Source organism: Mauremys reevesii, linkage group 1 (genome assembly GCF_016161935.1).
Source record: "Mauremys reevesii isolate NIE-2019 linkage group 1, ASM1616193v1, whole genome shotgun sequence".
In the NCBI taxonomy this organism is placed as follows: domain Eukaryota; kingdom Metazoa; phylum Chordata; order Testudines; family Geoemydidae; genus Mauremys; species Mauremys reevesii.
Genome location: NC_052623.1, coordinates 137,514,772 through 137,541,442, shown reverse-complemented (window position 1 = coordinate 137,541,442; position 26,671 = coordinate 137,514,772). Strand labels below are relative to the sequence as shown.

Here is a 26,671-nt window from a genome sequence, read left to right as displayed (position 1 = left end):
CAATGAGAATCAGGCTCTTAAGTGCCTTGTGCCATTTTCAAAAGTGAACTGAAAGTCATTTAAGGCAACTAGGTGCCTTACTCCCATTTAAATTAATGGGAGTTAGGCACCTTAGGTGCTTTTGAAAAAAAAAAAAATCTCACAAGGCATCTAATACCTTTAAAATCTTGTCTTTTGTATCCTTCTGAGAATCTTACTCATTTTACAAATGATAATATTTTGATATTCCCACAATTTATTATTTTAGTTCAATTTTCCAGATGAGTAATTTCAGGCACAAATGTTCAGACATTTGGTGCAGATTCAGAAATAGAAGCTTTTGACTTGTGCTCCAATCCAGTGTTTCCTAAAGTATGGGGGCATGCCTTCATGGGAAATTGGTTGGCTTGGGGGAGGGGAAACGGAAAAGAGGCCGCCCAAGAAATACCTGGCGACGCGACCTTCAGGTTGATAGCAAAAAAAATGGGCTATAGCTGGAACCAGCTAGAGCGAATGGCCCAGGATAGAAGACTATGGAGATCTGTGGTTGGCGGCCCATACCCCGGTTGGGGTGACGGGCATGAATGAATGAATGAATGATGGGGGAGGGGAAAGCAGAGAGACCTCATCTGTTCTTCACTTTTTAAAAAAAAATAAAGTCTCTAGCCATTAAAACTGCAAAGAAAGCCCTCAAAAATGGAGTGCTCATATTTCACTACACACTTCTTTTCCATATGCAAGGCTTCTGTTTCATCACCACTCCAAGTATTCTTACATATTTACAGGCCCAAATTAAGGCAATCCAGGATTTTAGGCACATTTTGACACTGGACCTTCCTGTGGCCTAGCCCCACACTTAAGTGGCAGGGGTGCCCTCCTCCAGCTTTCATGATTGTACAGCCTTAAAAATCTGTCCCCTTGTGCATTATGATACAGTCATTAATTACATGATTGCATGAGCCAGGCAACCTTAATTATGGCATTTCCTAACTGCTGAATGCTTAACTCTGAAATCTTAATCTTCTTTAAATAATTCTGTGTGTATCTACAGGATCTTCAAAACCAGATAGTCTTATCACCTATATTTTAATATGGAATATGTATGTATAAATTTAAAATCATTTTATGAATGCAATATATTAATGTTTTGGTTACCCACAGCACACTTACCACTCTTACAGAACCCTCAACTCCCAGACCCAACCATCACCTGATCAAGTTCAATTATTGATGTAGTGTTTTTTCCCCCCAGTGATTTTTTTTTTAAATAGCCCTTATTGGTTTTTGAGAGGGTAGGTGATGTGATGAAACAATTCTACATTTTAAAATAAGTGTGTACCTCATTTTCTACATTTTGAATAGTTATTTTTTGAAAATGAGGCTGTTAATTCAAAACAACCCTGGCAATGGAGAACAAACACTAAAATCCCAAATTAAGTACACAGTATCATTATCATAGAGGTCTTTCATCCAGATCTCATTTGATAACACTTTTTCATTTCAATACCTGGTATCTTCATATGTGGGGATAAGAGGTGGAGCATAGAAACTAAAAGTTTAACATTACAAAAATCTCAAAGCTCAGTTTAGGTCAGGAGCTGTTCTTGTACCTCCTGTTGTCTTGGAATTCAGATTTAACAACAAGCTGATCAAGAACCACAGAGCATTCACCTTCAAAGATGTTTGATCCTTACACCTAAACAGAATAGGTAACCTCAAAGGAGCTTGTGTCACCTATATCTATAGCATAGATATTAACCAAATTCAGAGTTATTTATCTTCTAAATCATTATATTCACTTCTGAACCTTACTTGATTATGTCATAGAAATTAGGCTGAAGATCCCTTTTCACTTTCACAGGAGTTTCCTAAAGAAACACTGCGTCCACTTTTTTCTAGTATGTGAAAATGCTTCCTTTGGTTTTAGATTAAAATTTCAGTTCAACACACTGATGTTCTCCACAGAAGTTGAATGTGTATGTTTCAACTATAAACAGTCTTTTTACCATACATCTTCCCAACTACCCACCTCTCCTTTAGTCCTCTTTGTAGTCACCTCTGTATTGAACTATTACAATGTACTCTACTTGAGAGCTATACATTCAGATCTTTTAGAAATTTCATGGAGTACATAATGTGATTGCCACACAGTCTCTTTCAGCGCTCAGATAATATTAATTTCTGGATACAATCCAAATTGTTAGCATTGAAACTCTAAAGATTGGGTTTTGTCTACCTTGTGTGTATTTTCTATTAAGATATTTAAAAAAAAATTAGTGTGCCTGTTTACCCATATTCTATCCTGCAAGCAGAGCTCTAACAGTGGTTCTCAGCAAGACCAAATATTTGGGGGCCATTTTTTTCAGATTGTATAGGCAGTATGATTTTCATATGCTTGTAGGTGCATACATTGCAAGTCAGGGGTTACATATGCATATCAGTTGACCTGCACACAACAGCGTGTATGCACATTTGCACATATTTTTTAGAAGACTGTCAACTGAACAGCAGCAATAAGTTTATAGTTAAGGTCTTTCGTCCCTGGGACTTTCTCCCATAGCTGAACACCAGTTAGTTGACCCTGAGAGCAAGGCTTATCTATTTACACAGGTTTTTGTCTAAGTGTTGTGTGAAAAGAGTCTGAGGTTCTTTTATGGGAGACGATTGAGTACTTTAATATTGAGTCAATTGGTTAATTATTGACTTCTGTGCAATGTGTTCCATAACAATGCACATTTACTTAGTTACACATTTTAGCAATCTTAAAAAAAAACCTGATATAGAAAGAGGATTACAGTTATATACAATAAGTCTCAGAGATATGCTTCTGGTACAATTTAGGTTTTGTTTATACAAAATGAGAAAGCAGTGTTCCCTTTTCCCCATGATCATTTTAGAAAGGGAACCTTCTGGTTTATACAAAGCAGACTCAGAACTGATAGGTAAGGTCTCATGGGAAGAAAATCTAAGCGAAGAAGGAGTTCAGGAGAGCTGGCAGTTTCTCAGAATGACAATATTAAAGGCACAACTGAAAACTATCTTGTTGCAAAGGAAAAAGGAATAATAGTAAATGGCCAATATTGTTACAACAGGAGCTCTTTAAACTATCTGAAAATCAAAAAGTAATCCTACAAAAAGTGAAAACATGGACAAATTGCCAAGGAGTACAAAGGCATATATGGACAAAATCAGAAAGGCTAAGGCACAAAATGACCGTATTTTTCCGTGTATAAGACTATACTTTTTTTTCTAAAATTAGCTAAAAAAAAAGGAGTTGGCTGGGGACCCGGGAGACGGGGGCGCGGGAGCGGGGCGGCGGGGGCCCGGCCGCTCCGGGCGGGCTCGAGCCGCGGCAGCGGCCCCGGCCGGCTGGGGGCCGGGCGGGGGGAGCCTGCGGGGCGGGGGAGCTGGGGGGGCGGGGGGGCCGGGGGAGGGAGGCGCGGGGCGGGAGGGAGGCGGGCTGCGGGGCGCCGGGGGCAGGGGCGGGGAGGAGAGCGCGGGCGGCCCGCTGGCGCGCCGGGACACTGGGGAGGAGGCTGGGAGGGGAGGCGAGGGGGGTGGGCGCGGCCGCGGCTGGGGGCGCGGAAAAGGAAAATTACTCTCTGCAAGGAACACAAAAGGCAATAAAAAAAGAGCTTATTAAATAAATTAGGAGCAAGAGAAAGATGAATGAAAATGTAGGCCCCCTTATTAGCAGCGGAGGAGAGTTAACCGATGACATCAAGAAAACTGATGCGTTTAATGCCTATTTTGCTTCAAACTTTACTAGAAAAGGTGAATAGTGGCCAGATACTCAACACAATATTAACAACAAGGGGGGAAGGAATGCAAGCCAAAATAGTGAAAGAACAGGTTAAAGAATATTTAGGTAAGTTAGATGTATTAAAGTCAGCAGGGCCTGATATTCATCCTGCAGTATCTAAGGAACTAACAAAAGCGATCTTGGAACCATTACCCATTATCTCCCAGAACTCAGAGGACAGGTAAGGTACTAGAGAAGTGGAAAAGGGCAAATAGTACCTATCTTTAAAAAGGGGACCAGAGGACCAAGGGAATTATAGACAAGTCAGTCAAACTTCAACACCAGAAAAGATACTGGAACAAGTAATCAAGCAATCAAATTGTAAGAACCTAGAAGATAATACACTTAGAAGGAACAGCCAGTCTGGATTTGTCAGGAACTAAATATGCCAAGCCAACCTAATTTCTTTCTTAGACAGCGTGTCTAAGTGGAAGTAGATGTGATTTTAGTAAGGCTTTTGACACAGCCCGACACAATATTAGCATAAGCAAAGTAGGGAAGTGTGGTCTAGATTAAGTTAGAGTAGAACCTCAGAGTTATGAACACCTTGGGAATGGAGGCTGTTGGTAAATCTGAACAAAACGTTATGGTTGTTTTTCAAAAGTTTACAACTGAACATTGACTTTGAAACTTTAATTTGCAGAAGAAAAATGCTGCTTTTAAACATCTTAATTTAAATGAAACAAGCACAGAAACAGTTTCCTTACCATGTCAAATCTTTAAAATACCCCCCCCGCCCACACACACACACACACACACACACACAAAAACCTTTCCCTTTATTGTTTTAGCAGTTTAAAACAGTACCAATTTCTGGGCTGCCTGATTGCGTACTTCTGGTTCCAAATGAGCTGTGTGGTTGACCAGTCCCCAGTTCGTAACCAAATATTCCTCCATGCTCCCCCCAGGACAGTATGACCCATAGTTTGGGGACCACTAGGCTAGGCAGATGTACTGCTGAAAAGGATCTAGGGGTTATAGTGGATCACAAAGTAAATACAAGTCAACAGTATGATGCAACTAGAAAAAAAAAAGACAGCTATTCTGGGGTGTATTAACAGAAGCGATTTATTTAAGAGATGAGAGGTAACTGTCCCACTCTAGTTGGCACTGGTGAGGCTACAGCTGGAGTACTATGTCCAATTGCAGGCACCACACTTTAGGAAAGATGTGTACAAATCAGAGAGTCCAAAGGAGAGCAACAAAAATGATTAAAGGTTTAGAAAACCCGATCTATGACAAAAGATCTGGCCATTTTTCGTCTTGAGAAAAGACGACCGAGGGGGAACCTGATCACAGTCTTCAAATACATTAAGAGGTGTTGTACAAAGGAGGGTGATCAATTGTTCTCCGTGCCCACTGAAGGTAGGACAAAAAGAAACATGCTTAATCTGCCACAAGGAAGATTTAGGTTAGGTATACAAGAAAAAACAACAAAAACAAAAAACCCCACTTAACGATACATGTAGTTAAGCTCTGGAATAGGCTTCCAAGGGAGGTTGTGGAATCCCCATCACTGAACGTTTTAAGACCAGATTGGACAAGTATCTATCAGGTATTCTCTGAGGCAGAACCAAGTAAATCTAGAGAACGGGGCTGGACTAGATGACCTTTTGAGGTCCCTCATAGAATTCTATACTATGCAAACTCATAGCTATAGTCACAAAATCCACTATTACAGATACAATCAATCAACAGGACTTTACAGCATGAGTCTAAGGGCATGGCTACACTTGTAGATGCAGAGCGCTGGGAGTTAAAACCAGCCTTCGGAGAACACAGCAAGGAAAAACGCTGCCATGTGTTTACACTGTCAGCTGCAAATGCACTGGCGTGGCCACATGAGCAGCTCTCGCAATGTCACAAAACGCAGTGCATTGTGGTTGCTATCCCAGTGTGCAAGTGGCTGCAATGTTCTTCTCAAATGGGGGAGTGGGGGTGGAGGGTGACAGGGAGTGTGTTGTGTGTATGTGGGGGGAGAGAGAGGGAGGGGTTTTGGGGAACTGAGAGCATGTCAGCAGACCCCCCTCCCCTCTCTTACACACACACTCACAGTAAGCAACATTCCACACTAATGGCTTGCCTTGTCCCGGAGCAGATAAGCAGCCAGCTGTCAGAAACAGAGCTTTGAAAGGGCTTATCCACATTCCTACAGCCGATTCCAAAACAATGACAAAAGTGGCCACTTGACTTAAGGGGATTATGGGACATTTCTGGAGGCCGACCATTGCGCAGTAATCCAACACTTCATTCACACTGACGCTAGGGCGTTTCAACAGAAGCACAGCAAGCTTTATGCTTCTCATGGAGGTGGATTACCAGGAGCACTCCTGCTGCAGAGTCCAGGCACTCTAAGTGCCTTGCCAGTGTGGACAGGTCATGAGTTAGGGCGCCAGGGACTGCTTTAATGCGCTCTAACTTGCAAGTGTAGCCAAGCCCTATAGGTACGTCTTTACGAGCAACGTTAAAGCGCTTTAACATGGCTGTGCAGTTGCGGCACCAGCACTGGGAGAGATATAAAAAACCCACCCCCACAAAGGGAGTGGCTACCAGTGCTGAGAACGCGGCTACCTGCACTTGTGCACTGTCTACACTAGCACTTTTCAGCACTGAAATTTGCAGTGCTCAGGGGGGTGTTTTTTCCACACCCCTGAGCGAGAAAGTTGCAGCGCTGTGAAGTGGCAATGTAGACATGGCCTAAAATGATGTTCTCCAGTGAGGGCATTCTCTGCCAGATACTCTCAACTGTTAAATTAACAGCTGTAGATAATTTACCTACTAGTTGACAGCAGGATGATTCTTACACCTTCCCCTCTAAAAGAGAGGATAGAGAAAGGCCAGCAGCATCCTTCTTGGAGACAAAGTTAAGAATGGGGCAAAACAAAACAGCAGCCAATAACGAAAAATACTAGGCTCTTTTGGGGAGGAACAGATGTTCATTTAGGCGACACCTACACACCACAGCAACGAGGGGAGGGAGGGTGTCATCAAAACAGCATCACACACAACTCTTAAATACAAGGGCTTCTCCTCCCTGCCTCCCCTCCCCCAAATATCAAGATGCTGTAACAGATCTAAGCAACGGGGTGATTTTGGTCAGCGCACCGGTGCCTTCCCAGGCAGGGTCCGGCTCAGCGGGGCGGGGGACGCCGGGGTCAGTCTGCCCGGGGTGGGGGCGGGGGCGGGACACCGCTCTGGGGAGCTGGCCTGGAACCCGGACGCGGGGGCGGGACTAGTGACGCAGCGGAGAGCAGGTAACGCGGGCCCTGCCCCCACTCCCCGAGCGGCCCCGCTTCATTAACCCCCCCCGCCGCCGCCGCCTCACCTGGTTTCCTGGTTGCTGAATTTCTTGGTCACCACCTTGCCCAGCTCCAGGCCCAGCCGCTCGGCCACGCGCTGGGACAGGTCCTGGTGCGAGCTGCCGCTGAAGAGCACGATGTTGGGCATGGCCGCGCCGGAGGGAAGGCGGAGGCGGCGGCGGCGGCAGAGCTCGAGCCGAGCTTCCCCAGCGGAGGCGGAAAGAGCGAGAGCGCGGGCGCGCGCGCGGGCTCCGGGTCAGATAACAGGCGGCCCCCGGGCCCGCCCCCTGCCTGCGCGCGGGGAGGAGGGGGCGGGGCGGGAGAAGCGAGCGGGAGAGCGGGGCGGGGGCCCAGCCCATGGGGGCACGTGACTGGGAGCCTGGGCATGGTGACCGTTGGAATGAGAGTGACGGTTGGAGGAAGGCTGTTGTGGGGGGGAGGGGCTGGCCAGGTTGGTTGACAGTCAGGGGGGCTTGGGGCCCAGGAGACCCCCTGGGGGCAGCAGAGGGGAGCTGGGAGGATGCAAACCCAAGATCTCAGCATCAGCCCGGGTCATGTCGGCACATGGCCCAGCCTTTGCCCTGGCACTGGAGTGCACCGTAATCCCATGCAAAGGCTGGGCCATGAGATGAGGCGCGCTAGAGAGCAGCAGCCTAATGCCAGCAATATACACGCCTGGCAAGGGACATTTGGGGCCCCAGGGGTCATTATAATCACTGGGGCCCAACCCTTCCGCTGAAGTTACACAGACAGTTTGGGGTCCATGGTGCAATCATTCCCCTTCTTGTCATCCCTGAACATAGGAGCTGTTATTTATCTGCATTGGTGACGCAAGGGGACAGGGCCATCACGCCCTCATCCGCATGCATCTCTTTCACGCGCAGATGAGAGGGATCCACTTGTGCGATGACATCTCCCACACTTGTAGCTTTGTGTTTTGAGTGATGCCATCAACTCAAAAGCTAGTCATTAAAAGTTTGAAGTAGTCTGAGGTGCTGCACCTGCCCTGACCACTCTGCCAGTTTTTCTAGGCTTGTAATCGGATTTTCTGTTTTTTAAAAAGTATTTCTCTCTCCCCTTCTGCTGTGTGTCCATGCTGCTGGAGGGATTATACGCACAAAATGCAGAGAGTAAACAAGAGAAAAAAGTGTGTTTGCCTATCTTTCAGTTACAGTATTACTTGTAACAACAATATGTAAAAAAAAATCCAGGTATAGTATAATTTAATCTGGTAGTGTCAGTTTCCTGGGAGTTTGAATAACCTACAATTTTATTCAATTATACATCTATTTTGGTAGTTTTAAAAACATATTAGGCTTTGTTATCTAATGCATCTTTGCTTCCCTTTCACTCAGCACTTTCTACTTTCTTTCCCCTTACATTTACTACTTTCAATTCCACACAGCCAAAAGCCTTTGGAATAAAGTCCCAGGAACACCTCAGTTTCCTCCAATGTAATCTGAGAAAATTGAGGCTCCAATGCTGCAAATACTTGAATATGTTTAACTTCGCTATCCATGATTTCAATGGATAGTAATGTTAAGCTCCTGTAAAAGTGCTTGCAGGAGCAAGATAAACTGTAATGGTCCATATTTATGAAGTGTCAATATTAGGGCTGGTCAAAAATTTTCCATCATAATTGTTTCTGAGCAGAAAATTGGATTTTTTTGACAGCAGGGCTTATAGCTGTCATCTGCCCTCGTCCCCAAGCTGACAGCCCAAGGTGTGAACTGAGTGCTGGGCAAACAGCTTGGGCTTTTGGCACTGGAGCAGATAAAAGGTAATAATTGGAGATATGCCAATCTCCTAGAACTAGAAGGGACCTTGAAAGGTCATTGAGTCCTGCCCCCTCTAGCAGGACCAATTTTTGCCCCAGATCCCTAAGTGGCCCCCTTAAGGATTGAACTCACAATGCTGGATTAAGCAGGCCAATGCTCAAACCACTGAGCTATCCCTCCCCTAGATAGAGGGCCACTTGTGAGGACTTTGGGACTCCAACTATCAGTACGCCATATGCTCCACTTCAGTCCATGGGAGCACTCCTGGTGAGGACACACACCACCAACAGAAGGAGCGTAGTGTGGACGTGAACAACTGCTTTAATTACTGTGATGGCTTTATGTTAATTTAAGTTGACTTAATTTTGTAGAAGCCCTCAGATGGATATAGGAAGAGAAACTGTCTTTCAATGAAAGAAGTTTTATTTTAGGTAGTTCCTCCTTTCTCCCAATCCCTGAAAGCAGAGAGATTCTTACCTGATGTGGGACATAAGAATTTTTCTCTTTCCTTGATCAAAAGAGATTCCTATTTCCTGATAATTACCTGGTAGTAGACCCCAGTCAGTTCAGCTGTGGCTAATTTAAGGAACCACAGTTATAGCAATTACCAGCTAGCAGAACTGGGACAATATAGGTAATTCTGCTGTGGAAAAGTATTGGTGCAGAAACCTGTTGCTGTCTTGAAGACAGCGTTCTAGTAATGTAGGGTATTGAAGATAAGTTTCTCCTAAGAATTCAGAAGCTGAAGTCAGAATCCTGATGTAATCTGATTTCTAGGAAACTATGAACTATTTTTGTTTTTCTATTGCTTTTTTCCCATTTCACCCATTTTACCGCCACTTGCTGTGAACAAACATTTTGCAAACTTTTCCTGGTAAGTCAGCACTGACATTCCTCTTTCCAATTTCCTCAAAATAAAACTGTTATACTCTGAGAAATGACTCATATATACATAGGGGTGTGTGTGTGTATATATATATATATATATATATAATAGAACTGGAAGGGATCCCAAAAGGTCATCAAGTCTAGCCCCCTGCCTTTACTAACAGGACTGATTTTGCCCCAGATCCCTAAGTGGCCCACCTCAAGGATTGAACTCACAACCCTGGGTTTAGCAGGCCAATGCTCAAACTACAAAATGCCCCTGTGGGTTTCTACATTTATTGTCTCAATGAATTCTGGTAAAAATTTCCTCTTATTGTAAATAACAATTTTTAATTTTTTTAAACTCAGCCTTTTCAGTGAGGCCTGGGAACTAAATGTCAAGTTGGTTCTTTCCTGCCTTTCACAGTTATCTCTTGTAAAAGATTCTGTGGGCCAAATTCTGCCCTCATTTACAGAATTGCCAACCCCAAATATTCATAAATCATGAGTCATGCCACAGATAGAGTTATGAAATTGATTTAAAATTTGTGAGATTTAAAATAAATAATTAGGATCATTTTTAGTTGCATTGAGTTACCAGGGTACGCTTGGGTCACATTTTCAATCTTTTCTCTCCAACCTTGAAGCTAGAAACTTCTTTTTTTTTTAATGAAAGCAGAGATTTTCACCTAATCACTTTTCTCTTGAAACTGAAGCTTTTAAAGATAAACATCAAACATTGTGTGAGATTTGTGGAAAAAAATAGCAAGAACTGGCAACACCACAATTATACCTGTGTAACCCTACTGTCCTCATATTCTGGCACTGCAATTTCATTGTTTTCAAACAATGATCCAATTCTTCCAGAGCTGTACTGGTTTTTAAGTACAAATAATAAATAATACAAATAAAATAATTTTAAAAGGAATAAGAGCTTCAGGGTGGTTTCACCAAATTCTCAGTACCTTGTTCTCAATTTCTTGCCTTAACGGCTTAACAATGTTATCTTGTGAGTTATTTTAGCAATATTTCCAACTGCAAATGTTCAAAAACATATCAGGCCCCCCAGGCTCATGACACAAAAATAATACATTTTAGGTTCTTTTTATTTGCTTTCTGAGCCTTTAGGGTACACTCACTTCATGTTCTCAACACTTTCTCTGTAATTAGGAGGGATAGAAACTTACTTTCTTTTCTTTTTCCATGGAAGGTAATATTCTCATGCAATTTCTTGATTCTAGGAGTTGGGCTTTAAGAAACACACCAGTTATCACCAGACTTGCAATAAAATCTTCAGAGCTGGCAACAAGATGACTTTTGAAGATTTTTTATTTTTTTATTTTGTAAACTGCTGCATCCATTTACGGTGCTTTATAAGTGATTAGTAATTTAAAGGAAAACTGTCAGATTAAAAGTTATATTTAAAACATTAAAAACATTATTTCTGCAAATATCATTAAAACTGAAAAAAAAATCTAATTTGCTTTTCACCATTTGTGATATTGCTTAGTTCTTTTGGTTTGGAGAATGAAAATAAACTAACCTGTTTCACTTGTTTTTAGAGAGAAAAGGTGGGCGAGGTAATATATTTTATTGCACCATCTTCTGTTTTAGTCAGTTTCTAGTCCATTTCAGTTTGCCACATGCTGGCACAATCCTGCATTGTTTGGGTTGCAAATACCAACAGAAGGAAATTGAAAACATTAAAAAAAACCCTTCCCTTTTCCATTAGATCAGAGAACAACAAGGCCCAGCAGCACTGCTTCTTCCCCACCACACAGATATACATTAGGGACTTGACTACATTGGGAATTAGCCCCAATTTTGGTCTTTGGTATAGCTACAGTTGCAAATCCTTAGTGTAGACAAGGAAAGCAGGGATTTACACAGGTGGAGTTTACCCCTGCTTGAGCTGGATATAGGGTTCATTGGAACAAAAACATTATGAAAAATTCCATTTCAAGAGAACCAAAATGGAATTTTTCCTCTCGTTCCCCAAATTCCCATAGAGTCTAACTCCCCAGGCAACCAGCTCTCTGGGCTCCTTGACTACCCTGGGGAGTCACAGAACCCAGGAAGGCAGTTGCGCAGGGAGTAAGGAGCCTTGGAAGCCAGGAAGTTGGACTACTCTGGGAGGCTGGCAAATGGGCTGCTTGGAGAGGCAGCTGCCTGGGGAATCAGGTAGCCCTGGGAGGCAAATACCTTTGGATTCGGGCAGTCCAGGACCCAGCTGCCAAGAGATCCCAGGTGGGCAGAAAACCAACCTGCCAGGTTTCTGTTGAAATTTTGACAGAATCGACACATTCCTCAGGATTCTGTCAGATCACCATTTTCCAGTGGAAAACTGTTTCATCAGAAAATTTGTGACCAGCTTTAGGAAAGACACCAAAATATTAAAATAATCTGAGACTGCACTCACTTTTCTATGTCTTCTTTTACATTGTTGAAAAGTCTTTTCAGTATTGCCAGGAAGCCTGTGCAGAGGCAGAAGGCCACAGAGCTTGTCTGAAGGCATTGAGCCTCATTGTAGATGGCCCTGCTACCTGTGAATCTGAAGGACTCTGTGTTGGTAGAATACTACCCATTGTCCAGGAGTTGAGGAAGAGAATCTAACCACCCACAGAGTTTTCTTCCTTCCATTAGACTCTCTGCAGGCGTCTCAGAGTCCAGGCTACAGCCTGAGCCCAAATGTCTACACTGCAATTTTTATCCCCATGAGCCCGAGTTAGTTGACCTGGGCCAGCTGCAGGTCTTTTATTGAAGTGTAGACATACCCTAAGGGTCTGATTTTTATCCTGGACGGGAGGTGATCAAGCCTTCATTCTCTTATCTGAAGAAGGTTGGTGGGAAAGCGTATTATATGTTTTACAGGTTTTGGTTGGAGATGTTTACTCTGAATTTTGTTTAACTGGAGCAGTTGTAAAACTTGGATGCAAATAGTTGTTAGCAGTATAGGTGCCATCTCCATTGGTGCTCCACTGGCAGCTCTGCCAATCAGCTCCTCTCCCTTCCCCCCCTCCCCCCCCAGTGCCTCCTGCCGCCATGGATCAGCTGTTTGGTGGCATGCAGGAGGCACTGGAGGGAAGGGGGGAGGAGTGGGGCGCTTGGGGAATGGGGCGGGAAGAGACAGGGCAGAAGTGGAGTGGAGGTGGGAAGAGATGGGGCGGGGGGGGGCAGGAAGAGGTGGAGCAGGGTTGGGGAAGGGTGGAGTGGGGGAATCAAGCACCCCCTGGCAAATCACAAAGTCGGTGCCTCTGGTTAGCAGTATGTTACATTTTGTATATAATTATTATAAATGTTGCCGGTGATTTAGGTAACGGGCAAACAATTCTCATATAAGTACAACACTAAACAAAAACATAAAAAGTAAATGACTTCAGCATGAGTACAAAACAAGTCCAAGCTCGAAGCAAATGCAGAAATGATACCAGAATTAAATCAGGGGATGTTAATAATTGATATTGCTAAAGGCAAAGTTTCCAAATCAGTTTACATTCTGATACAATTTATTACAACAAGGAATGGAAGAAAAAGCTGGAGGAAGTTAGCCAACTGCAACATTGTTTATACTCATTTTACACTATAAAGGTTTTCTCCATGACCAGAAGGGCAAAAATCTTTTAAATAAATTAAAACAAGAGTGGATTGTTGATAGTAAAGTTAATACATTTGTCATCATCACCAAAGACAAAGTCCTATTTAGCTCAGGTGAGTGGATGAATGGAATTCTGCAAGGTTCTTTTATGCAGCTCAGATTATCAAAAAGTGGTGATTTTGCTGAATGTTACAGAAATGAATGAAAAAAATTTCCCCTATTTTACATCAGCACGAGCTGAGCAGTTGCCTATAATGTTCACTTTTAGTGTGAGGCTAAGGGAAGAAGTCTTTTAAAAGTTGAATAAGAAAGCATGTACTTTTAAACATAATTATTTAAGCACTTTATAGCATACTCAGTGGTCTTTGTTTTTACTATGGGTTGTCACATTTCAGACCTTTTGAAAAAAACTACCTACGTTTGCTTTCTGGTATTGTAGCCTGATTCCAAATTAGACACAGCTCTAATACACCTTCAGATACTCTGTCAAAAATATCAGTGTATAAAATAGCTTGTAAATAAGACACACAGTAATAAATCAGCTGAGGAGCTTTATTATTTTATAAAGACTTCAAAACCTTTATATATAAAGTTATTGCTTTGTATTCAAGGTCCCACTTCATAGAAATCTCTAGTCATGTTCTCCAGGATTCATTTATTATTTATACAGAAAGACATATTTTTCATCACTCCTCAAAATTTAGTCTGGTTTGTGATTTATTAGCCTCATTTCTTTTTTTCTTCTTCATTCATCCCTATGGAATCATTCCCTAATCATCCACCACACAGATGTAGGGTATCCAAAGGAAAAGCAATACAAGAAACATTCACTGTGACGAAAGAAAAGCTAATTAAAAAAAATACTTCATACAAAAAGTGCCTACATAAGGGGAAATTCTCTGAGCAATTCAAGTAGAGTCTCAGGATCTTCAAATAGGGAAAGAGGGAAAGATCTTCTGTCTCTACCCCATTCCTGGCATACCCCCAAATCTCCCATGAGCAGCCGTGCACGGAATTCCCACTGAGCTGGGCTCCACGCCCCTGCCTCCATTTTTGTCAAGTGGAACTACACCAGGTCTGCTGCCAAAGGACCCTTTACACCAGAGGTCGGCAACCTTCGACAACCTTTGACCCACCAGGGTAATCCACTGGCGGGCTGTGAGACATTTTGTTTACATTGACCATCCACAGGCATGGCCCTCCACAGCTCCCAGTGGCCACGGTTTGCTCTTCAAGCTTGCCCCACTTATATACAGGGGCGGCTCCAGGCCCCAGCACGCCAAGCGCATGCTTGGGGCGGCATGCCGCGGGAGGGGGTGCTCTGCCGGTCGCTGGGAGGGCAGCAGGCGGCTCCAGTGGACCTCCCACAGGCATGCCTGCGGAGGGTCTGCTGGTCCCGCGGCTTCGGTGGAGCATCCGCAGGCACACCTGCGGGAGGTCTCCACCGGAGCCGTGGGACCAGCGGACCCTCCGCAGGCACGTCTGCGGGAGGTCCACCGGAGCCGCGGGACCGGCGACCGGCAGAGCCCCCCCTCCCCCCGCGGCATGCCGCCATGCTTGGGGCAGCGAAATGGCTAGAGCCGCCCCTGCTTATATACATTCACAATGCAACTGCAAAGAGCATTCTTTTGGCCTGTCACTTTGACCATGTCACAGGGTGACTGGCCCCTTTGAGAGGGAATAGGGTCCAGTGCACCTGTACCTGATTAGCTGCCTCCCAACTGGCGCTAAAAGAAGTCAGTTGGGGCACATACAGGGAAGACAGGAGAGAGCTGCCTGAAAGCACAGATTGAGAGCAAAGAAAGGGGCAGGAGAGTGCTGCCTGGGAGAAACAGGGAACCTGCAGGGAGATGAAAACTATGCAGTTCCTCTGGGAATAGGGAAGAAGGTCTACAAGCCCAGTGGAGGGGCTAGTTTGGTGACTTTCTTGCGCTGGAGAGCCAGTGCCAGGAAGCTGGAAAGGGCTGAGTTGTTGGACTATTTTTTGGGCCAAAGAGTCATGCGACTGCTGGTCACTCTCAGGTGCATGGCCTGGAGAATGGGGCCCTGGAACAAAGGCAGAAAGGAACTGGGAACTGAGTGCTGGTGAACTTCTAGCAGGGTGACCTGGCAGTGATGTCCCAGAGGAGGAGAATAGCTGTACTTGTCTATGTTTTATTGTGGGAATTGGGAGAACGGTTTTACCATGAGGTTTTTTCAGACTATTGTGTGTGTACAACCCCCTCTCTTTGAATCCCTTCACTAGCTCCCCTGTTCTGTTGCACCAAACATAAGGTGCTTGGCTTCACTTTCAGGACCCTTTATGGCCTATCCACATCCTACCTATCATCTCCCAATTACTGTCAAGATGTTGACTCCAACCTCTGATCAGCCCATGATGTTGGCCTCTTATCACCCATGTGTTACATTTGCATACAAGCACCTTGAAAAGGAGAGTTGCAGTTGTTCCCATAATCCAATATTCTGCACCAGAAGTTTCGCTATAATCTATTTGTAACATCTATCTAGTCTGGATAGAATTGCAAAAAATACATTTGCAGTTTAAGATGCATGATTGTATGAATATTCCCAAAGATGAGCAGCAGCGTGAATGCAACCTTGGAGGGAAAAACTCAAGCTAATCCTCAGAACAAACAGAAAAGTATAACACAGATATATTTTTATTCCTTCCTCAATTATCATCCTGCTTCTCCTTGTCCCAGTAGATCTGACTCACAGTTGGGAGCAATAGGAGTTGGACTCAGTTTTCAGTGCTCATGAGTCTAGCCGTTGAATCTCCTCCTGGCCTGGCCACTTGCTCTACTCTGCATCAGGGACAGAACTATAGTCACAGCCTAGGCAGGCAGCCTTCAGGAGAGAAGAATCCCTGCTACTGCAGACATGGAGATATCAGACTTTGGTGACAGTGAGAAGACCACTACAGGAAGCAGTCAGGAAGGAGCTGAGGCTGGTGAGCTGAAAGTTGGGGGAATTTCTTTCTCACTTGCAAATGCTTATGACCTCTCTGAGTCCAGACTTGCAACTCAATAGACTTTTCAACTTCCTGTGGATCTACAAAGAAAATCCATAGTCTATAGAGAAATCCCCATCTGATTGGCTGCCTTTCCCTATTAGGGTTGCCAGCTTTGGTTGGATGAATTCCTGGATATTTCATCACATGCCATAATCTTTCATTAAAGAGTAATCTTTAATTCTTCTTCGAGTGATTGCTCATATGCATTCCAGTTAGGTGTGCGCGCGCCGCGTGCATGCTCGTCAGAAGATTTTTACCCTAGCAACACTCGGTGGGTCGGCTGGGCGCCCCCTGGAGTGGCGCCACTATAGCGCCAGATATATACCCCTGCCAACCCATCCGCTTCTCAGTTCCTTCTACCGCCCGTGACGGTCATTGGAACAGTGGAGTGCGGCATCGCTGTCCTCCACAACCCTAGCTTTCGCTCTTGTTTCTACCTCGTTGTGTATATAGTTCAACTTTAGTATAGTTAGAGTTAGTTTACTAGTTTAGTTGTAGTTAGTGTATAGTTCACAGGGGAATTGGGGGACTAGCCCCCTTTTTCCCCCCAACCCGGTGCAGGCTCATGCCCAAGGCACCGGGGTTTAAGCCATGCTCGGCCTGCCAGAAGCCGATGCCGGTTGGAGACCCTCACGAATCTTGCCTGAAGTGCTTAGGAGAGTCTCACCTTCCTGACAAGTGCCGCATTTGCAAGTCATTCAAGCCTAGAACAAAAAAGGAGCGGGACTTTTGCTTGAAGCAGCTCCTAATGGAGTCGGCACTTAGCCCTGCGGCGCCAGCACCGACCGCCCTCCAATCTGCATCAGTGAGGAGCGCGCGTTCGGCACCAGCTCACTCCGGCACCGACGCCCGGCACCGACAACAGCCGGCACCGGTTCCCCGGCACCGTTCCCTCTGCCCCTTGGGGAAACGCAAGGCAGCATCGACTTAGTCCAAAAAGGACCATACATCCAGGCCCGTAGGCCGAACTCTGGCACTTACGCCGGCACCACCAACTCCGGCACTGCATGTCCAAGCTCCTAGCGCGGCACCGTCGACTCCGGCACCGCAAGGGCCGTCGAGTCCAGTACCACCCTGCTCCCCGGTGCACACCGTGGTCGAGCTGGCTCTCCTGTCAACTCCTGAGACCTTTTCGACGGCAAGAGAGCTGATTGCGTTGACGAAGCCAACACAGCCTCAACCCCCGGCACCGCCGGTGCGGGTTGTCAAATCAGTGGGCAAGCCGGCCATAATGAGGCCTCCTTCCCCTGACCACCAGGAGAAACGTCACTCCAGATCTCGATCTCGGAGACGTTCCCGCTCACGCCGCTCTCGATCCCGGCACCGCTCGCAGTCCCGGTACCGCTCTCCATCGCGATACTGGTTGTACTCGCGGAGATGCTCCCGATCCCGGTCGCCGGACAGATGATATCGGCACCGGTCCAGCTCTCGGTACCGCTCATCCCACAGCCGTTCTCACCATAGAGACTTGAGATCCCAGTCGACCTCCCGGCACTGGCACGGTAGATGGTCCCGCTCTCACTCCCGGCACCGACAAGACTCCCGGGACCGAACGGCTGGATCGGCGGCACCGTCACATGGCTTCTCGGCACCGTCATGGCCTTCGAGACAACCATCCGTCTCCTCCCACGCCGGCACTGCTGCTTACCAGCAGACCGAACCTCAAGGCCAGGACCAAGGCCCTCCTCATTGGGCTTTCTGGACCCCGTGGGCGTACCACGAGGCACAAGGTGCCCCATTCGCAGCTCAGCACTCGGGGCCCTCTGACCATCGAGCTCCAGAAGCCACTGTTAGCAGGCCTCCTCCCACGGACATGGAAGAGGCACCACTGGCATCTGAGGAACCTGAAGCTCCTCTCACTACAGAGGCTCCTCCGCCGCTCAGTGATCCACCACAGGACCCTCTGGTACCGGGCTCTCCTCCTCCTCCTCACCTGATGAGGCAGTTGCAGGAACATCCTCCTCGGGCCCTCCTCCTATTGACCTTCGGGCACATCAGGACTTATTGAGGAGGGTAGCCCAAAATATGAACCTGCCGGTTGAGGAGGTAGCAGAAGTTGAGGACCCGGTGGTGGACATATTGACGACGGATGCCCCCCTTCGTGTGGCCCTGCCGTTTATTCAAACCATCCAAAACAATGCAGATACCATATGGCAGTCACCGACCTCCATCCCACCGACTGCTCGGGGAGTGGAAAGAAAGTACATGGTCCCGTCAAAGGGCTATGAGTATCTGTACACTCACCCTGCTCCCTGCTTGCTGGTAGTCCAGTCTGTCAACGAACGTGAATGGCATGGCCAGCAGGCGCTGGCGCCTAAGTCAAAGGAGGCGAGGTGCATGGATCTACTCGGCTGGTGGCCTTCAACTGAGGGTGGCCAACCAGCAGGCCCTTTTAAGCCGCTATGGCTTTAATACATGGGTGTCTGTAGGCAAGTTCACCAAGCTTCTGCCACAAGACTCCCATCCAGAATTCACAGCCCTGTTGGAAGAGAGTAAAAAGGTGGCCAGAACGGCCCTTCAGGCCTCCTTGGACTCAGCGGACTCGGCAGCCAGAACCCTGGCCTCTGGTATAACAATGAGGCGCATATCATGGCTCCAAGCCTCGACTCTCCCACCTGAATTACAACAAACAATTCAGGATCTGCCCTTCGATGGTAAGGGTCTCTTTTCGGAGAAAACTGACCCAAGGCTGCAGAGCCTCAAGGACAACCGCATTACGATGCGCTCGTTGGGCATGCACACCCCGGTGACCCAACCTAGGTCCTTCCGGCCCCAGCTGTACCGCCCCTATAATCAACCCAGGCCGCAACCAGACACCAGGCGTCTTGGCAGGGTGAACCGGTGGAGACAGTCGGGCAACCAGGGGAACCAAACCCAGCCGCCCCCGAAACCTGCTTCGGGGTCGAAGCAGAACTTTTGATGGGACGCCCGAGGACGGCCCACCTGTTTCCCTACTGGATCCTTCCCCATTTTTTTCCAACCGTCTCTCCCATTTCCTCCCTGCTTGGTCCCAGATAACATCTGACAGCTGGGTCCTCCGCACGGCGGAAGAGGGATACCACCTCCAGTTTGTTTCTCCCCCTCCCTCCCACCCTACCCGTCCCTCTTCAGGGACCCCTCTCACGAGCAATTCCTCTTGCAAGAGATCGAGACTCTCTTGAGTTTGGGTGCCACAGAGGAGGTGCCAGAAGGCATGAGGGGCAGGGGGTTTTATTCCCGCTATTTCCTAATCCCCAAGGCAAAGGGAGGTCTGCGACCAATCCTAGACCTGCGAGAGCTCAACAGATTTATGGTGAAGCTCAAGTTCTGCATGGTAACCCTGGGGACCATTATCCCTTCCCTGGATCCGGGAGACTGGTATGCCGCCCTCGATATGAAGGACGCGTACTTCCATATTGCCATTTACCCGCCTCATCAACGTTACCTTTGCTTTGTCGTCAATCGCCAGCACTACCAGTTCACGGTGCTCCCCTTCGGCCCCTCTACGGTGCCAAGGGTCTTCACCAAGTGCATGGCTGTGGTCGCTGCAGCCCTCTGCCGTCGTCGCATACACGTCTACCCGTACCTCGATGACTGGCTGGTTCGTGGGACTTCCCAACAGCAGGTGTCTCAGCACATGAGCGTGGTCACAGACCTCTTCCACAGGCTAGGCCTTATGGTCAACGCCGAAAAGTCTACATTGACTCCAACGCAGAGGATAGAATTCATCGGCGCAGTTCTGGACTCCAATCTGGCCAGAGCCTGCCTTCCTCTGCCCCGGTTCCACGCCATGGCTTTGCTCATTCGAAGCTTCCAGTCCTTCCCGACAACGTCGGTGCACACCTGCCTCATGCACTTTCGTGACCCTGTACGTGAAGCTCAGGCTTCGAAGTTTCCAAACATGGCTCACGTCCATATACTGCCCGCACAGGGACAATATGGACACGGTGGTCACGATTCCCGGGTCAGTCCTCGACTCCCTCAACTGGTGGTTAGACCCAGCGGTAGTGTGCGCGGAAGTCCCGTTCCACCCTCCCCAACCCTCTATAGCGCTAACCACAGACGCCTCGTCCTTGGGGTGGGGTGCCCACCTCGGCAACTTACAAACTCAGGGCCTCTAGTCACCCCACGAGCTGGCCTTACATATCAATGTCAGGGAGCTGAGGGCAGTCCGCCTGGCGTGCCAGACATTCCGAGTCCATCTACAAGGACGCTGTGTATCCATCTTCACGGACAACACGACAACAATGCATTCCTCCCTGCTTTGCCAAGAAGCCATTCAACTGTGGGACTTCTGCATAGCCCACTCTATACATTTAGTAGCGTCCTTTCTTCCAGGAGTACAGAACACGCTGGCAGACCATCTCAGCAGGTCATTCCTGTCTCACGAATGGTCGATCCGTCCCGATGTCATTCACACAGTTTTCCAGAGGTGGGGCTTTCCCCAAGTAGACCTCTTTGCCTCCAAAGAGAACAGGAAATGCCACAGGTTCTGCTCCTACCAGGGACGCTCCCCGGGCTCCCTTTCAGACGCGTTTCTCCTCCCGTAGACGAGACACCTGCTGTATGCCTTCCCACCGTTTCCCCTCATTCACAGAGTGCTGCTTAAGCTCCGGAGGGACAGAGCCAACCTTATTCTCATTGCTGCGGCATGGCCGAGACAGCATTGGTACACCCTGCTGTTTGACCTATCAGTGGCGTATCCAATTCCCCTGCCGCTATGGCCGGATCTCATAACGCAGGACTTCGGCAGGCTTCACCACCCAGACCTGCAGTCCCTTCACCTCACTGTTTGGCTCCTGCGTGGTTGACCCAGGCGGAGCGAAGTTGTTCTGCTGCGGTACAGCAGGTGCTTCTGGGGAGCAGGAAACCTTCCACTAGGTCAACTTACCTCGCCAAGTTGAAGCGTTTCACCCACTGGTGCGATCAGAGCGGCCTCGATCCTCACCTGGTGTCTATTCCAAAGATATTGGACTACCTTTGGTCCCTCAAGGAGCAGGGCCTCGCGGTCTCCTCCTTAAAGGTGCACCTGGCAGCCATTTCAGCCTTCCGACCCAGCGAGGGTGGCCGTTCTATTTTTTCTAACCAGATGGTTTCCCGGTTCCTTAACGGGCTAGAACAGTTGTACCCACAGATCCGGCGTCCGGCCCCTACCTGGGACTTAAACCTGGTCTTAGCCAAACTTATGGGGCCCCCTTTCGAACCTATGGCCACGTGTCCCCTTTTATATCTTTCCTGAAGACGGCCTTCCTCGTCGCTATCACTTTGGCGAGGCGGGTCTCAGAACTTCGCGCCCTGACGGCTGACCCACCTTATACGGTCTTCCACAAAGACAAGGTGCACCTTCGGCCACACCCCTCCTTCCTCCCCAAGGTGGTGTCTGCTTTTCATGTAAACCAGGACATCTTCCTCCCTGTTTTTTCCCCGAAACCGCACTCATCGCGCCGGGAACAGCAGCTTCATACTTTGGACATCCGTAGGGCTCTAGCTTTTTATATAGAGCGGACGAAACCCTTTTGACGTTCGCCCCAGCTCTTTGTGGCAGTAGCGGACCGCATGAAGGGCATGCCCGTCTCGTCCCAGCGGATCTCATCTTGGGTGACATCCTGTATCAAGACATGCTATGAGCTTGCTCATGTTCAGGCTAGCCATCTCACTGCTCACTCTACAAGGGCACAGGCCTCTTCGGCCGCCTTCCTGGCCCATGTCCCCAGCCAGGAAATCGGTCAGGCGGCTACCTGGTCTTCCGTTCACACCTTTGCTTCCCACTACGCATTGGTACAACAATCCAGAGATGATGTAGCCTTCGGCTCAGCAGTCTTACATTCTGCCACATCTCACTCTGACCCCACCGCCTAGGTAAGGCTTGGGAATCACCTAACTGGAATGCATATGAGCAATCTCTCGAAGAAGAAAAGACGGTTACTCACCGTTGTAACTGTTGTTCTTCGAGATGTGTTGCTCATATCCATTCCAGACCCGCCCTCCTTCCCCACTGTCGGAGTAGCTGGCAAGAAGGAACTGAGGAGCGAATGGGTCGGCAGGGGTATATATCTGGCGCTATAGCGGTGCCACTCCAGGGGGCGCCCAGCCGACACACCGTGTGTTGCTAGGGTAAAAATCTTCCGACGAGCATGCACGCGGTGCGCGCACACCTAACTGGAATGGATATGAGCAACACATCTCGAAGAACAACAGTTACAATGGTGAGTAACCATCTTTTCCTGGAGACTCCAGGGAAATCCTGGAGGGCTGGCAACCCCATTCCCTATCCTCTTACATTCTAGGGCAAAGCAGCCAAACAGAGCTGCTACAGTTGCTGAGGGCAGAACCTGGTTCCCTGGTACATGAAGTAGCCAGTGCTTTTCTCCTCTTGCCCTGCAAACAGTGGGGAACAAAAGCTTCCTACTGTTCTGCCAACCACCCAGCAAGGATAGGGAGAGGACAAACCTGAAATTGTGACAGCTGCTGGGGCCCCGAAAGCAAGAGGGGAGGATCTGAAGAACCATGCTGGTAGGCCCTTACTCCTACATCACAGCAGCTGAAGGCATTGCTCTTTTCATAGGACAGGAGGGGGAGCAAAGACCAGATCCCCATAGGAGAGGCAGAGTTGTGACTGAGCACAGGGCAAAAGCTGCAGTGGGATAATCGACACGAAGGCAGATGCAGAATTAAATGTGTGTGTATGTCTGGGATGTTTGTGCATGTTGGGGAGAAGAGGCAAAATGAGATGTGGTGGAGGTAGAGGGTGTTTTTGAAGGGGGGAAGAATAAATTGTGGAGTTTAGAATTAAATGATCTGCATTTCTGAATTATGCACATTTATGCAAATTAAAATTCTATTTGTTTTGGTCTGTCAGTGTTGGCAAGTGTGCTGAGGCCCCCTTGTGACACTACTGCATCCTACAAACAACTAAACTGCAAGCAAGCACACGGCACAGTAACTCACTACTGAGCATGTGGCAGTGGCTGAAGCACAGGAGTGGTTGAAGTAGGAGAGAGAGGGTGTATTGACAGGACACCGCTGGCTCTACATCCCTGCCCTTACCCTCGCAAGAGCTCCTAGTGCTGGAGGCATAGCTGAGGTGAGGAATAACTGGGAGGAAGGTGTGCTGTGGCAGGAAACATCATGGCTAGGGCACTTTAATATCCTGGCTATTCCCCACAGAGGGGTCATGGCAGCCAAGGTGCAATTTAGGGCAGCCCTAACCTCCACCTGAGGCCAAACAGACCTCTTCAGTAACTTCAGGATATGGGACACCCAACCTGGTCCTTGCGTCCCTTGAAGAGGGATGATTCTGGGCCTAAGACTGTCCATTGGAGTTTCTCTGACATTGTTTTTACAATTCATTATGAATCTTTGCCGTGTGTGTGTGGGGGGGGGGGGAGGGGGGTTCTGAAGAGTTAGAACTGATCTATTAATCCAAATTTAGGACTCATTATTGAATTAATTTATGTTAAACACCTAAGTACTTTTTGAGTGACAGGCAATATAAAAAGTATTTAACTAACTGATGAATGTGTATTGTATAAACTACATTTTAGAAACAGGCATAGATGTTTATCTATTCTGTACAAATATTCACAATATACCAAATCAGAAGACTCTCCTCACACTCGCCAGCAAAACTAAATGGTATTAGTGAGGGTACAAAAATCCTTTTGCTGTGTCCAATCTGTTTTCTGCTGATATGAAGCTGTTGAACTTCCCAGTGAGGAAAGGTACAGTAATTCCATAGAGAAAGATATCAAATATTATTCTGTCTTATATAGACCTGGAGCTTGTTGTTGTTGTACTGCAGGACTTTGCTGCTGGCCAACAAAGTGATCTCTTACAGTTTCAGTAGATGTAATCGATCCCTGTTTTATTTTCAGCAATTTGTTTATCTTATGTTCTAGCCATTAAAAACAACTTTAAACAGCTTAATTCAAGACAATTTTATACCTTTGTGATTTAATATAATCAATTAGATACTACAGAGAGTGCTTTTAAATAACTAGCTGTAGGGTGACCATATTTCCCTATGCTGAATACAGGACACCTGGTAAAATTACTCATATTCAAGCAAGTTCAATGGCAATCAGTCAGAACTATGCAGTACAAACATTCAAATTAACATCAAGTTGACTGAGCCCTTGTTAAAAAGAAATAATGCGTAATTGAATTCTTTTTATTTACCTTCTTATCTTTAAGACTTTAGGGTTCACATGGGGAGGGGGTGACACAGACACCCCTATTTCCCCCCCCCACACATACACACACATTCACGGGGAGAGGTGACACAGACACACTTCCATACACCTCTCTCACACCAGGGGGGGTGGTAATCGACCAACCCGACCCTCCCTGCCCAGTGCTCTCTGCCCTCCATGCCTGGCTGGGCCCCTGGGACAGACCCACCTCTCCTGGTACCTAGGTACGCAGGGTCACATCCTCCTCCCTAGATTTCTGCCAGGGTTCACACCAGAATGTGGCCAGCAGCAGCCTTTTGGCACTGTGCGGGAGGGAAGGAATGACCTGGCCCATGTCTTTGCAGAGTTTCTCTCTTTCCCCTCACCACCCCTCCCCCAGTGTGGCTGGAAGCAGCTTGTTCCTTCCTGCCCATGCAGTGGTGAAAGGTAGCTAACACCTCCAGGCTGCTGCTGGCTATCAACATAAGCCAGCTGCCTCTGGCTACAGCACAGGCAGGAACGGGGTAAGCCCTAAGGATGAATTGTGCAGGGGCTTCAGCGAATCCGCCCAGAGAGGTGACTCAATAGGGGAGGGTGCCTAGGGGACAGAGCAGCCCTGCGCTCCCTGGGGGCAGGACCCAGGGTGGATTGGGGGTGGGGAGAGGTTTGAAGAGGGTTGTTAAGCCCCTGGGACTGCTATGGAGCCTGCAGGTTCATGGTGGGAATAGACTGGAAATCGCTCCCACCACCACCACTCCAGAGCTTAGCTGAGGGGTGGAGAGGCTTCCCCGTGCCAGTGCTGTGCGAGGCTTTGGCACATGCAGGGCTTGGCTCCTCCTGGCCAGCGCCCCAGGCCGTAGGGTCTTTGGACTGGGATGTGGGAGTTCTGGGAGTGGGATGTGCCCTGCCATGGGGGTTATGGGGGAGCAGCAGGGCTTAGGAGGGGGAAGGGGCAAAGCAGGGAGAGGACAGCGAGAGGGGGAGCACATAAAGGGCCGCTGGGTGGGCAGCAGAGGTGACATGTAACCGGCAGCTGCCTGGCACCTGCCCACACTCACCAGCCACCGCAGCTCACAGCGTGCAGCCAGTGCCAGTGAAAACGGGACGGGGGGTACAGCACTGCTGGCTGAGAGCCAGCATGTAGCAGGGGCTGCACTGACAGACCAGCAAGGGGAGCGGCTGGTCCCGCACACTGCATCTTCACCCTGCCACCAGCCTGCACACCCACCCCCATCATCAGCCACTGGACCTCCTGCCCCCACACTCACCGCTGGTGGGCGGGCAGCTGGCAAGCAGGGATCCAGCCAGCAGCAGGACCTGCCAGTACTGATGTGGGAGGGAAACAGAGAATTCGGGACAATTTGCCTATTTTTAAGAAAAAGTCGGGACAGCTGCAGGACAGCTTAAAGATAGGACTGTCCCTTTAAAAACAGGATGTCTGGTAACTCTAACTAAATGGCAACGTTGCTCAAGAAACAAACACATTTTACCATCCTATAATATACATTGTCTTCGTCTTCGTAACATTGGTTCTCAGAAGGGACAGAATGCTGGGTGCACAGTGGCATGACCAGGACAATATATTTGACTGGTCCACAGCATATTGATGCTTCCTTCCAGCCTGTTGTCCTGACTCTTTATTGTGCCTGAACATGGCACTCCACTCCCTCTTCCAAGCCTCACTCCCTCCCTCCTCCTCTAGTACCTTTCCTTCCAAGGCCAAATGTATGGTTGTAAGATGTCCAGGTGATATATTTTGTGCAGCTTCCAAAACTTTGCCTAAGTCCGCTCAATTTATCAGACCTATATGCACAAAAAACATGCAGAAATAGATTATACATTAAGGGCCAGGTTTTGATCTCCCTACTCACCTTGTATAGTACTTACGCTATGAAGAGTTCAGTTGAAATCTTCAAGGTTGTTTGTGAAGTAAGTTACTACAGTGTTTGGTATGTGTAAGGGTATCAGAATCTGGCCCTAGATGACTCTGGTAAGTTGAAAGGAGTTATAGAAAAAAAATTACAGGGCACTCGGTTTTGGCCCAGATCCTCAAAAGTACTTAAGTGCCTAACTCCCATTGATTTCAATGGGAGTTGGGCACTTACATACCTTTGAAGATCCGGGCTTCTCTGTAGATCTTCTTTTCCAGTTATTCTTCACCTCCATTGTATGTTGTTTCTCTTTTCCT

At 47.7% G+C, this 26,671-nt stretch overlaps 1 protein-coding gene and 1 long non-coding RNA gene across 5 annotated transcripts in view; one reads left to right on the top strand and one right to left on the bottom strand.

Annotated features, from left to right (window-relative positions):
• Positions 1-7,341, bottom strand: part of PRPS2 (phosphoribosyl pyrophosphate synthetase 2) — a 36,848-nt gene extending 29,507 nt beyond the window's left edge. For 2 of the 4 annotated variants that reach the window (XM_039503696.1, XM_039503702.1), the window contains exon 1: positions 7,107-7,341. In XM_039503696.1, coding sequence (XP_039359630.1) covers positions 7,107-7,228 — 122 coding nt within the window. In that variant the 5' untranslated portion in view covers positions 7,229-7,341. The remainder of the gene's footprint in view (positions 1-7,106) is intronic. The other 2 variants (XM_039503688.1, XM_039503705.1) reach the window with 2 other exon arrangements.
• Positions 7,218-11,101, top strand: LOC120384729. The gene is made up of 3 exons (XR_005589068.1): positions 7,218-7,335; positions 7,884-8,291; positions 10,967-11,101. It is a non-coding gene; the product is annotated as an uncharacterized LOC120384729 (long non-coding RNA).
• The last annotated feature ends 15,570 nt before the right edge of the window (positions 11,102-26,671 follow it).